The sequence below is a fragment of the Cibotium barometz genome, chromosome 32 (genome assembly GCF_041138505.1).
Source record: "Cibotium barometz isolate CiBa-2024 chromosome 32, ASM4113850v1, whole genome shotgun sequence".
In the NCBI taxonomy this organism is placed as follows: domain Eukaryota; kingdom Viridiplantae; phylum Streptophyta; class Polypodiopsida; order Cyatheales; family Cibotiaceae; genus Cibotium; species Cibotium barometz.
Genome location: NC_141077.1, coordinates 42040322 through 42054665, shown reverse-complemented (window position 1 = coordinate 42054665; position 14344 = coordinate 42040322). Strand labels below are relative to the sequence as shown.

At 41.4% G+C, this 14344-nt stretch overlaps 1 protein-coding gene across 1 annotated transcript in view; it reads right to left on the bottom strand.

The window, feature by feature from the left end:
• LOC147620211 (uncharacterized) overlaps positions 1–11323 on the bottom strand; it is a 31936-nt gene extending 20613 nt beyond the window's left edge. The window contains exon 1 of the mRNA XM_086772600.1: positions 11123–11323. Coding sequence (XP_086628726.1) covers positions 11123–11323 — 201 coding nt within the window. The remainder of the gene's footprint in view (positions 1–11122) is intronic.
• Positions 11324–14344: the final 3021 nt, after the last annotated feature.

The window sequence follows — 14344 nt, the reverse complement described above, 5'->3', positions numbered from 1 at the left end:
GAGGTGCAATAGTGAGAAAAGCTTGGAGTAGCAGCATCAGTCGCCTGAAGGTCGTCCATGAAAGCTTGGAGTAGCAGCATCGGTCGCCTGAAGGTCGTCCATGAAATCTTGGGGGTTCCATGTGTAGGTTGTCTCTGATGCACCATTTGAAGGTTGCAGAGAGAGTTTGACATGTAGTAGTACAGAAGAGAAGGCTTAGCACTATGCATTTGCCAGCAATGATGCGATTTGGCTGCACGTTATAAAAAAAAGAAAACAAAAGAAATTATATTTCTATATTGGTTCTTATTAAAATTAAGAGAGGATTCACACACACCTTCATTAGTTGAAAACTATGAAGAAGTATTGAAACATATTCACACACACAAATATGAACTCAAGAGGTAAATGTTCGAATACAGGTTGCGGGCCAAAATGGATTTTATTTTATTTTTCACCCATGGATCGCCTCGAAATTTCAGCCCAATTTCGGCCAAAAGGTTTTGTATTTTTTCAGCCAGCTTATGGGGATAACCGTACCCAAGCCTGCATGCTCAAAACGAGATGTTTATTCACCCATTGGTATGAGGATTGCCCTGCCTGAGCTCACCGAGAAGCTCAAAATGGTTGTTGTGATGTGTGCATGAGTGATGCACGTGTGAGGTGCATGCGCATGGGTTGGTTTCCACCTGAACTTCTATGTTTAAATCAAACTCAGTGGTTCCACTGTGAGCGAATCGGCTCAAAATGGATTCAATGTCTAAGATGGTAGACACGCGCACACATGTTCGTTTTGATGGACACTCTAATGTATCATTGAGGGGGAGTGTTGAGAGGTAGCAATTGTAATTCTACAATGCTACATTGTGATGGGTGATGGGTGAGTTATGAAACACCACGATTAAGAGGGGGTGTTAAGAGATGCAATCAGAGTGTTGTGTGTATGTGGGAAAGCACCCTAGAGGTGCAAGATATTGTGGTAAGATATGAATGCCACATGTAATATTGTATGGTGTGTGAGTGTTGACCAAAAGAGTGAAAAGGGGAGTGCCATGTGGATGATGATGTGTAAAGTCGGATACGGCTAGAAATCCTATATCAGTGTATGGTTCATTGTGAATTGAATAGAAGAGATATCTTGTGTTAAGTTTGAAATGTCTCTCTCTCTCTCTCTCTAGTCATGGAGTTTTAAGTGTAGTATAATCCACCTTAATCTTATGCTTAATCTTGTTTCTATCATCCGTGATCAATCCCATTTTAGGGTTGTTAACAAAATAAAGCTGATTTGGTAATATTGCCTGGATAGCCTTCTCTTAAGATAGAAAATTGATTTTTTTCTAATGGTTGTTTTGTTTCCAAACCACAACGGAACTTCAACACAAACCCTGAGTCTAATAGGATGCATGACATTTGTGATGAGTCTGCCACCCTAATAAAGGTGACCACCTTGGTCTTTGCTAGGAAGTACACCATGCATCTATGCCATCCCAATCACTAAAAAGAGAAATTCCATCTCATTGTAGATGACTACCTTCTCATTGTAGATGCTATGGGTAATCATATGAGCACAAAGGGAACAATTGAGCCATGGCAATCCATGATTTTAGCATGGAGACACATGAGATATCATTTCAAGGTATAATGTGAGTGGATCAATGCATGCGATCACTTCCATCTACCAAGGATATCACCAAGAGCATGCATGATAACCTAGCATTGAGCTTTATGCACCAACACGAGAGGATAGAATGTGTATTAGATATCAGGGAGACCATTCATTATAACCTAGCATACATCTTGATGCAAGACAACACAATCCATATCTAAAAATACCACATAGCCATAAGCATGCCAAATAGGAACGAATATTTCAACATTAGAGAGAGACAGGGAGGTGAGAGTGAGAAAAGAGAAGGACTTAAGAGTTAGCAAAGAGAGAGAGAGAGAGAGAGAGAGAGAGAGAGAGAGAGAGAGAGAGAAAGAGAAAGAGAGATAGATAGAGAGTGTTGCATGACAAATGAAGATCAATGCAAGGATGCAACAAAAAAGACACTTAGGGCTCTTGAAATGAGTTCCAAGTTGTAGATGAATATGGGAGAGGGCTTGAGAATAATCCCACATGGGAACTTTTGGGAGTTCTAGAATTTTTGTATAAAAGGTGGCCCATTTGAGAGCTAGAGGGCACTCTTTGGTCATTTGGTTGAGAGGCTCATAGAGAGAGCTTGCTCATTAGCTCCTTCTCATGTGCTCTCCCAAGGCTCTCCATCTCCATTCATGCTTCAATCTTGTACTCTCTATTCTCTACATTTTCAATGATATGAGGTTATGGTCTACACACTTGCTAATCTAGATTTCTTAATGATGTTTTGATGCTAAAATCTGATTTGTAGAGTGCATGTGATGAAGCTTGTGCATGAAATGATGTGTAGTTGAGGCTTGTATGATAGCTCTTTGCATGTTAGGTTCTTTGCATAAGTTGCATTTTTATGCTTAAGTGTAGCCTAATCTTGATGCTTTGATTATGTAAGATTGATTGCTTGAGTGATGAAGAAGGATTGAGTAGGACTAGAAGTCATTAGTGTGTGGTTTACTCATCTTCTCCCATTCGGGATAGCCTCTATGCGCTAACCGGGTTGCATTCACGGATTGACAAAGTGTGTGGGTTGGAGTGTAGCCTCCGCTATGCTATGATGTCCCAAACAATGGTGCCACTGCCGGGGAACGCTGTCGTGCCATGGCACGTCTATGGTGTGAAACCATGCATGTGAAGCCATCAAATGCAAATCCAGATGCATGGGGTTAAGTGCCATGACGAGTCATTATATGATGCCTGAGTACATATGTTCATATTGTAAATGAGGTTCAATAAGACGAGCTGAGGCTGAGCCAGGTCTCGAAGCCTCTGTACATGAGTGCGGTGTGAATTATGGAGTTTTATGCATATGGTAGACCTTGTAGTAGGGAACACCCTTCTTAACATGTATGGAAATGCAAAAGTATGTAAGATGTGAGGTTTGGTTTTGAAAGAATGCCCTTTTGAGATATCGTGTCTTGGAATGCCATGATTTCTGTGCTTGCTCAGAATCGATATAATGATCGGGGAAGGTATCAAGCCAAATCTGGTTACATTCGGTAGTGTTCTAAATGCATGCAGTCATGCAGGTCTAATGGAAAAAGGTCCTTGTACCTTGAGGCCATTAGCAATGACTATGGTCTCATCCCAACTCTTGAGCATTACACTTGCATTGTTGATCTCCTTGGCGGGGCAGGCCATGTAGACAAGGCGGTAGCTTTGATTAAGAAAATGCCATTTCATCCTGGTATTGTGAATTGGCATACTGTGTTGGGAGCTTGTCGAACATGAGGCAATGTCGAGCTTGGATGCCATGCCTTCGAACATGCAGTGCGATTGGATGAAAAGGATCCTGCATCTTATATCTGTATGTCTAACATCTATGTAGATGCTGCTATGCAGGAGGATGCGAAAAAGGTTGAGGTAATGAGAATGGAAGACAAGCAAGCGCCAGCTGGAAATGTTTATGCAAGGTGGCGGGTGGCAGCTTGCGTGGTATAAAAAAGAATATTTTTTTTGGAAATTTTCGGATATTATGCAGAATATAAGCAAGCGCAGTCTTTTAAATTGGAAAATCGCGAATTTTGGGCTGCAAAAGGTGGTGGGGCGCCGCTTTCCTTGCGGGAAAATGAGGAAAAACCAGAGATGTGAAGGGAAGGCATATATCGGAGTTCACTGCCTGCAGAAAAGAGGAGAACCAGTGCGCTATCTACCAGAGAATTTCAAATCAAAGCTATATCTACTGTTCATAGCTTGTAGGTGCTAGAATTGAAGAGGGATTTGAGTACTACATTAAGAGATGCTTTCAGTTTTTCCACGTTTTCTTCATTGCGCAGTCTGCAGTGAAGCGACTTTTGAGATTAGCAAAATAAAATCAAAGAAAAAATTCACTTGAATACCTTCAGATAAGTGGGTTTTTATTATTATTATTTTGTTACTACTTCTTGCGATTTAGAAAAAGCGTATAACTCATATATCCTTAAAGGTTTTGGAAAATGAGTTAAAGGCTTTGGAGAATGAGTTAAAGGTTTTGGAACTTGGAGATTTGTGGAATAAAGGTATCAAAAATACATTTAAGCCCTGGGAAGTTGGTTTTACTTTCTACTCGATCGAATTTTGGAATTCATGAGCATGTTATAGTTATGCCGTATGCCATCTTTTGCTTGTGAGATGTTAGAATTTAAAAGCAGGTTTTCAGGTGATAAAGAACATCTTGAAATGATGGAATTGATGACACTGGATGTATGGAATGTAAATGGTCACATGTATGTTGGAAATATTTGAAGGTTATGTTATGCCTACATGTGATTGGTTCGAGGGATTTGGAAAGAGGAGCTAGGGAATCTATGCTTGGAAAGGAACAAGCATTTGGTACACAATTTTTGTGCAATCATCAGGCTGAATTCAAGGATGTATTGAGGTGAATTGACACATGTATATGTCATTAAAAATGGATATGTCCTATGCTCCTTGGAGAATTTTGTGTGTGAGTTTCCTTGTGGAGTTTGGTACCTACTCTCACAGCTAGAAGTCACGTACTTTCCCAGCGACACCGTCCACGTCACGACAGCTCTTTGGTGAACCCGACGTGAAACTGCTGGGGTGAGAGTGTGGTGAAATATACAGGGAAGCTATGGCTGAGAATTCTGAGGATCAGGGGGTTCATTTTGACCCCATAGTTATGCAGATGTTTCAGATGTTTACTATGTACATGCAACAACAGCAAGCTACTGAGAGGGGACAAATTTCCACGACCAAAGCACTACAATCAATTGTGAAAAAGATGGATCAATTTGATGGAAAGGATATCACAAAGTACCTGCGCAATTACATAAAGGAAATGGAGCTAAACAGGGTGACTGAGGAGGATATGGTTCGAAGTTTTGAGCTGGTATGTGTTCCTGAAATAAGAGAGCGCATAAGAGGATTGCAGACAGCACATGGTGGCAGAAATTGGGAGGAGTTCAAGCTTGCTTTAAAGGACGAATATTTCATGGAGGATTCTGAGCGAGTGACCAAACGAACTTTCTTGGAATGGGTCACAAAACCCAAAATGGGAATTTCTGCCACAGAGCTGCTAAGAGAGTTTGAGAAGCGCTATGCCCAGCTGTCAAGGATAGAGCGTACAACTTTGGACAGAGAAAAAACAGAGCTCTTCTTACAAGCAGCTGGGAAAGATCTCCAAGAAAAACTGGAAATTCTCCCCGAGGATAAGGATACAGAGCAGGGACTAAAGAGTCATTGGAATGATGTTGAGGATGCGGTCACTATGCTAGCAAAGCGGCAACGAAGGAGGGATAAAATGGTGATGAGCTCGGGAACTCCTATAACTGCTGTTACCCCTGAGAATCTATTAAAACCAGCTACTACAATCCCAAAGGTAGAAGGGCCGATGGATGAGCTTATTAAGGGCATGCGGGACTTAAAATTGAAGATGTCTAGGATTGAAGAAAAGGGGCTACCATTAGGGCAGGCTTCTATGCAAAGGCCTCAAAGTAAAGAAGGGTGTACATACAGATGCATATGGTGTGATGACCCAGAACATGCAAAGAAAGATTGTGCTAGCTATAAAGAAGCCCTTAAAAATCAACTTGTGTTTTTCAAAGATGGGAAAATCCACCTTACAGAGACTGGACTTCCATTGAGTACAAACTTTGGGAAAGGAGGGATGAAAAAGCTGGTTGAGGATATGGCTGCTAGTCATGCCATCTCAATGGTTGAGGCAGCAACCTATGGATTAAAGGCTGGTCAATCAAAGCAGGGATCTGAGAATGATGAAGATTATGAGAATGAAGATTTTTGGCCATCAACAATGGAATTAATTGCGTCAAAGAAGGTGTCTAAGCAAGCTTTGCATGAGGCAGGTGACTGTATACGTCTTGAGACTCGCTGGGAGGAGCCTGTGGATTCTTTATCTGTTCATGCCTACATTGCTAAATGCCAAAATAATGAGGCACAGGTAGAGGAGAAGCGTAAAAGGGAAAATGAGGAAGGAGGGCCATCAAAAAGAGTTACACGTGGAAGTGAAAAGAAGGATCCTGGGCCATCACATATGCCTCCACTGCATAGCAGACCTCCACAGGAAGTATCAATGGAAGAAGTGCCAGCAAAAATGAAGCATGAGAAGGAGAAGGGTAAAGGGAAAAGTCCACTCTACAAGCTTCAATCTGATATTGAAGCTCCAACACAGATCTCAAAAAGGTGCTTGAAGAGAGGATTCTAAACAGCAGGGTGGAATTTACACTAGGGGAAGTCTTGGGGATTGCAAAGAAAGAATTTCATGATGAGATAATTGATATTATACGAAGAAAAAGGCAGTCCATAATTGAATCTATTCCATCACAAGGGGAGGCAAGCACTTCCAAGACTCATGGAGTACAGGTACAGCAAAAGGAAGAGAGAGAAAATGTGGTGGAATGTAATCACTCTGCTGATGGAGCACGACAAGTGCGCTTTGTGGAAGAGGATGATGAAAAAGAAGTTCTTACAAAGAGTCATTACTCCAGGAGCCATTGGGCAAGAGTAACTACTGAAACCCTTGTCAAGATAGGTGATTTGGAAGAGCCATATGTCGCTCTAATTGATCATGGGTCTGAAATAAATCTTATGGCTAAAAATCTCTACAACAAATGTAAGTGGCCAATGGATGTAGATCATGGGTGGATGATTAAAGCAGCTAATAACTCATCTGGAGAGCTTTATGCAGCATGTCCAAATGTAAGGGTAACTATAGGGGATGTGAAAGATGATCAGAACTTTTTTGTTCAGGAGATGTCATCGTATCCCCTCATCCTTGGGCAACCCTACATTACAGCTGTAAGGATGGAAACAAAGGTTTTGGATGATGGCTCGGCATATGCAAGAATAAGGAGTAAAGATGGCAAAAAAGCTGTTCAGTTTTTGACAGTTTGCATTAACCATGAAAGGAATCGTGAGTCTCTTCGAGCACAGTCACTCCCAAAGATAAACAGAGAATTCATGAATTACAGGGAGATGAGGGATTTTGGCCAGGTGCCATTGTAAAGCGGGATTCCAATGGTGCGAGGAAAAATGAGTTCTCGCAGGACTCAATCAATGTAAATAACTTTTCAGCAAATTTTCAAGGATTCTCTAGCTATGGGTCACTGGTCTTTGTAAAAAGCAAGGATTTGAAGCATGGCATGCATAGACATGTACAAAATGAACAAAAAAGTCTTGAGCAGTGTGGTCTTTTGGAGAAGAATGAGTTTATTTCAGGGGTGCTTGATGAGATATCATTTGTAGATACTATGGATGTGCTTTTTGATATGGGAAGAGCATGCTTACAGGGTGGAAATCAGATGATAGAGGTGTCATCTGTGGAGATGTATGATATAATCCGGGAATTTGAGGGGGTGGAATGTAAAAACATGAATTGCGAGATGGATGCTCATGTTGATACAAAGTACAAAACAGTTGCAAAGAAGGTAAGACCAGTTGCCTTGCCTTTGCCACCTGGAAGCAAGGAGAAAATAGATGAAGCTTCTATGCAACCAAATCTTAGAGATCCGAAGAAAATTGGGCATAAGTTTACACAGGAAACTCTAAAAGAGCTGAAGATTGGTGAGAAGGATTTTCTGTTGCCAGTTGAAAAGAAATCCTTTGAGGAAATGCTTGTGAGACATGGGAAAGCCTTTGCTTTTCAGCCGCATGAGATAGGCTGTGTTGATCCAAGTGTAACAGCACCAATGGTGATCTTTACTGTTCCACATGTGCCCTGGAACCTACGGCCAATTCCAGTGCCAAAGGCTCTCTTGCCAAAGTTGATGGAATTACTAAAAAAAAAGATCAGGATGGGAATTTTGGAGCCATCATGTGCTCCATATTCCAACAGATGGTTTACTGTGCCAAAGAAAAATGGGACATTGCGCTTTATTCAAGACATGCAACCTGTAAACAAAGTCACAATCAGGAATGTGGGAGCAGGTCCGATTGTGGATGAGTTTGCAAAAGCATTTGCAGGGAAAGCTATATACTCTATGGGTGATCTGTATTCGGGATATGATCAGTTCCAGCTGGATATACAAAGCAGGGACTTGACCACAATGAGAACTCCTTTGGGATTAGTAAGGATGTGTACCTTACCACAGGGAGCCACCAACTCAGTGGCACATATGATGAATGGAATGAATAAAGTCTTGCGAGACTTCATGCCATTTCTGGATGATGTGCCAATAAAAGGCTGTGATGAGAAAGACAAAGATGGGGATTTGGATTCAAAAGGGTGCCGCAAGTTTGTGGCAAATCATATAAAGGATTGTGATATGATTCTATCCAGGCTTGAAGAAGTGAATCTTACTTTGTCTGGACTGAAATCAGTGTTTGGAGTTGGTGAAGTGCTAATAGTGGGACATCTTTGTAGCACTAATGGACGCCAACCTTGTCCAGCCAAGATAGATGCAATACAAAGAATGAAAGAGATATGCATTAATGTTACAGAGCTGAGGAGATTTCTTGGCGCATGTGTCTTTTATGTTATTTGGATCCCACATTATGCGCATGTAGCAGATCCTCTTTATCAACTCTTGAGGAAAAATCAAAAATTTTTGTGGAATGTAGCACATACTAAAGCTATGCGGAAGCTGAAATGTTTGCTCCAATCATCACCTACTCTGAGGAAGGCAGATTATGAGTGTGTCAGGCCTGTGATTGTTACAGTTGATACTAGTCCTACTGGGATAGGATGGGCAGTAGGGCAAGATGATGAGGATGATCACAGGTATGTAATCAGATTTGGAGCAAAGGTATTAAGCATCCGACAAAGAAAATATCCGCAGATCAAGAGAGAGTTATGGGAAATAGTCACTGCTCTAAAATGTGAAAAAGAATATCTTATTGGGGCATCTGTACTTGTGGAAACTGATTGCTTGCCACTTCTTGGGATGATAGCAAGTTGTACCACTCCAGATATTGCTATGCTTAGGTGGATTACCTATATCAAGTCACTAAATCCTGAGTTTGAGCATATTGCGGGAAAAGATAATTCAGTTGCAGATATGCTATCAAGAGCCAGGTATGAAGATGAAAAAGAGATGATTAGTGACATTGATGATGTGGGTACAAAGTTCTACACTACTGCATATGCAAAGGGGGACCACATTTGCCTATCAAATGCACTTGAGTCTTTTACTGAGGAAATGTATGAAGGAGATTGGTTGCATATTGGTCAATACTTGAGTACTCTGACAAGACAGGAAAATTGGTCTGACTCAGAATTTAAGAGGATCCGCAGAAAAGCATATGGTTATTTTCTAAAGGATGGGTACCTCTGGAAGCAGAGGAATGTTATGCCACAGAGAGTCATATGTGATAAAGAGACTCAAGGGAAGCTTGTGAAAGAATTCAATGAGAGTCTCTGGGCTGGACATCGAAGTGTGTGGGCCACCTTTACCAAAATAAAGGAAAAATATTGGTGGAAAGGAATGTACAAGGATATTTCCCAATATGTGGAAACATGCATGGTATGTCAAATGTACTCAAATGTGCGACATCGCGATGGATTGCAACCAACCTACCCACCTGCCATGCACTACAAATGGGTAGTGGATCTAGTTACAATGCCTTTGGGAATTTGGCAGATGCGGTACATAGCACTTGCAAGAGAAGATTTGACAAATCAGGTAGAGGGGCGTGCTCTTAGAACAAAGAGTACGGAAACAGTATGCAAATTTCTCTTGGAAGATGTGATTTGCCGGTATGGTTGTGTTGGGAAAATAACAGCTGATAGGGGTGAGCTAGATGTTGAAGAAGCAAGGGAATTCTTCTCTAGAATTGGCATCAAACTGTCCCTAACATGTGCTTACAATCCTGAGGGCAATGGTAAAAGTGAGCGAGGACATCCTCCAATCATTAAAGCTTTGGCTAAGGCATGCAGAGAAAGAATGCGAGACTGGCCAAGACTGCTACCATATGCTTTGTGGGCTGACCGTACAACTCATAGCTCAGTGAGACAGGATACATGCCTGCAGAATTAATGTATGGTCAGAAGCCAGTAATGCCAGTTGAAGAAGTAGTTCTAACTTGGAATGTATTGCCCTGGATGGAAGGATTAAGTAGAGAAGACCTCCTTGCATTGCGAATAAGACAGTTGGAGAGGAGGCCTGAAGATGTAGAGCTTGCTAAAGCTCGCTTGAAAGATGCAAGGTTGAAAAATAAAGAAAGATTTGATAGAAGACACAGACTCCGGTCAAAACCTATTGAAGAAGGTGATTGGGTCCTAATGTATGATAGTAGCCTTGACAACCAATTCACTGTTCAAAGAAAATTTGCAAAAAGATGGTTTGGCCCTTAAATTGTCAAGCATGTGCATGGAAATGCCACGTATACCCTGTGTGAGCTTGATGGAACTGAGATAAAGAATCTTGTAGCAGGTAAAAGGATCAAGATGTTTAAAAGAAGGCATGATAATGATCCTTTTGATTCACAGGGAACTCAGGATGAGAGACTTGACAGCGATAGTATGGGTATGGGTGAAGAGGAAGAGGATGATCTTCCTGGTAATGAAGAAGAAGAAGATGACATCCAGTTATATGTGGATCTTGATGATGATTTGGCACATACCAGAGGATGTGCAGGTTTAGAGGGGGTGGATGTCGTGCCATGGCACGTCTATGGTGTGAAACCATGCATGTGAAGCCATCAAATGCAAATCCAGATGCATGGGGTTAAGTGCCATGACGAGTCATTATATGATGCCTGAGTACATATGTTCATATTGTAAATGAGGTTCAATAAGACGAGCTGAGGCTGAGCCAGGTCTCGAAGCCTCTGTACATGAGTGCGGTGTGAATTATGGAGTTTTATGCATATGGTAGACCTTGTAGTAGGGAACACCCTTCTTAACATGTATGGAAATGCAAAAGTATGTAAGATGTGAGGTTTGGTTTTGAAAGAATGCCCTTTTGAGATATCGTGTCTTGGAATGCCATGATTTCTATGCTTGCTCAGAATCGATATAATGATCGGGGAAGGTATCAAGCCAAATCTGGTTACATTCGGTAGTGTTCTAAATGCATGCAATCATGCAGGTCTAATGGAAAAAGGTCCTTGTACCTTGAGGCCATTAGCAATGACTATGGTCTCATCCCAACTCTTGAGCATTACACTTGCATTGTTGATCTCCTTGGCGGGGCAGGCCATGTAGACAAGGCGGTAGCTTTGATTAAGAAGATGCCATTTCATCCTGGTATTGTGAATTGGCATACTGTGCTGGGAGCTTGTCGAACATGAGGCAATGTCGAGCTTGGATGCCATGCCTTCGAACATGCAGTGCGATTGGATGAAAAGGATCCTGCATCTTATATCTGTATGTCTAACATCTATGTAGATGCTGCTATGCAGGAGGATGCGAAAAAGGTTGAGGTAATGAGAATGGAAGACAAGCAAGCGCCAGCTGGAAATGTTTATGCAAGGTGGCGGGTGGCAGCTTGCGTGGTATAAAAAAGAATATTTTTTTTGGAAATTTTCGGATATTATGCAGAATATAAGCAAGCGCAGTCTTTTAAATTGGAAAATCGCGAATTTTGGGCTGCAAAAGGTGGTGGGGCGCCGCTTTCCTTGCGAGAAAATGAGGAAAAACCAGAGATGTGAAGGGAAGGCATATATCGGAGTTCACTGCCTACAGAAAAGAGGAGAACCAGTGCGCTATCTACCAGAGAATTTCAAATCAAAGCTATATCTACTGTTCATAGCTTGTAGGTGCTAGAATTGAAGAGGGATTTGAGAACAGCGAAGCGACTTTTGAGATTAGCAAAATAAAATCAAAGAAAAAATTCACTTGAATACCTTCAGATAAGTGGGTTTTTTTTATTATTATTTTGTTACTACTTCTTGCGATTTAGAAAAAGCGTATAACTCATATATCCTTAAAGGTTTTGGAAAATGAGTTAAAGGCTTTGGAGAATGAGTTAAAGGTTTTGGAACTTGGAGATTTGTGGAATAAAGGTATCAAAAATACATTTAAGCCCTGGGAAGTTGGTTTTACTTTCTACTCGATCGAATTTTGGAATTCATGAGCATGTTATAGTTATGCCGTATGCCATCTTTTGCTTGTGAGATGTTAGAATTTAAAAGCAGGTTTTCAGGTGATAAAGAACATCTTGAAATGATGGAATTGATGACACTGGATGTATGGAATGTAAATGGTCACATGTATGTTGGAAATATTTGAAGGTTATGTTATGCCTACATGTGATTGGTTCAAGGGATTTGGAAAGAGGAGCCAGGGAATCTATGCTTGGAAAGGAACAAGCACTTGGTACACAATTTTTGTGCAATCATCAGGCTGAATTCAAGGATGTATTGAGGTGAATTGACACATGTATATGTCATTAAAAATGGATATGTCCTATGCTCCTTGGAGAATTTTGTGTGTGAGTTTCCTTGTGGAGTTTGGTACCTACTCTCACAGCTAGAAGTCACGTACTTTCCCAGCGACACCGTCCACGTCACGACAACGCACACCTAAGTTAGTGAAGGGTGTTAACCATTACTTCTTACTAAGTGCTCCATTGATTGCAAAATCGTGGATTAGGGTAGATTAGAGTAGAGTTTGCAAGGGCATTGAGTGTGTGATCTCAAGGGCGCCTTGTGTGTTTTCTGTTTTGATTAGAAGCAAAAAAAAAAAAAAACCCCATTGAGCGGTTGAGGTTTCTCCCGCATTGTTTTTTATGTTTTATTGCCTTTATTTCTTTTCAAGTACCGTCATTATGCTTACATTCATTGTTTTTTTTTTGCCATTTCATGCTTTCATGCTCTTCGTTAACATGTAATTAGTAAAAAATAAATAAAAAAAAGAAAAAAAAGAAAAAGAAAAGAGGTGCGTTGCTAAGCTCTTCCATAGCTTATGCAAGCCCCATATACTCCCAAGCATGAAGTCCGCTTAAGGATGAGAGGAGAGAGGGAAAGAGAAGGGAGAAAGGAAGAGAGGAGAGGTTGAAATCTTGTTTTTTTAATTTTATTTTTGTTATATATCTATATATATATTCTGCCATAAGGCCTAGGGCACCTTCTAGAGTACCTACGCAGGAAAGTGGGACCCAATCGGTAGGCAATTTGACAGATATTGCTGAAACCCTTTCTGAATCCCAATCTGATACCCTTTCCTCCAGAACAACTAGTTCATTGTCCATGGACAATCTAGGGCCGACAAATAGTCATCCCGTAGCCCCAAATAGAACACCCACAAGATCCTTTAATCCATTTGAAGCCGACACCATGGGGTTAACACCTAATGTGAGACTCCAATATGTCTACACAAATGCTCAAGGAGCTGAGATCTTTAGGGATCCATAACAACGGTATCTTGTTAAGATCGCAGACATTTTCTCAGAACTTGATAGAGCACCTCTAGTCAATGACCAGGGTAACATGTACATGGGTGGAGATGGTGTTCACTACGAAGTCACCTACCATCTAGAAAATGTAGACAAATTAGGGGAGTTCTCTAAAACTGAGTTCTTAGACTTATCAAAACTTTCCAGAGCAAGGGAGTCTAGAGATGACTGGCTCATTGAGCCGGACATGCCTGGACCCTCCAATGCCCAGTCCTCAAAGCCATCCATAGATGATTTACTTCTTGTAGATCTAAATTTGGAAAGGGATAGGAAAGGCAAGAGCAAAATGGATCAGGGGGCTGAAAACCAATGGGAGTTTGTACGACAAATTCCAGTGACAAAGGTCTTACAGGATGACCCACTTCAAGAGGTCTATAAGGACTCGTTAGAGGGATATTATGCCACAACTAAATTGCCGGAGCTAGATCTTCCTCTAGCACTGGTGGTGGTAGTTGAGAAGCTTGCAGGACACATGAACAGAATAATTGATAAATGGGCCAATGAATACTGAACCTTAGATTGGAAAGAGATTCGGGAACTCACGTGGAAAGGACAACCATTATTCATGGAAGTGTTCTCAAAAAATACATCCAAACCAGGAGAGACAGCCTTTCTTGGAGAAACTGTTGCTCCTCCCCTACGAGAGTTCACTAGAGAGGGACCTTCAACATCCAAGTGGACCACTGCTAGTAGCCCAACTCTAGCACCAAGATATCATCCTACACCAAATGTGCGACCACTAGTCACACCACAACAACATCTTTCTCACTATAACAATCGGAGGGTAGGGGAGCCAACTCGGCCTCCCATTAATGCACCTCCTGAAATGCGGGTGACAAGATCTTTGGAGGGGTTTGGTGAGGCTGGTAATAGGGTACCCACACCAAGTTTTGATGCATGTGGACCATCTTTCCAAAGAGAGGAACAATTCCCACTGAGA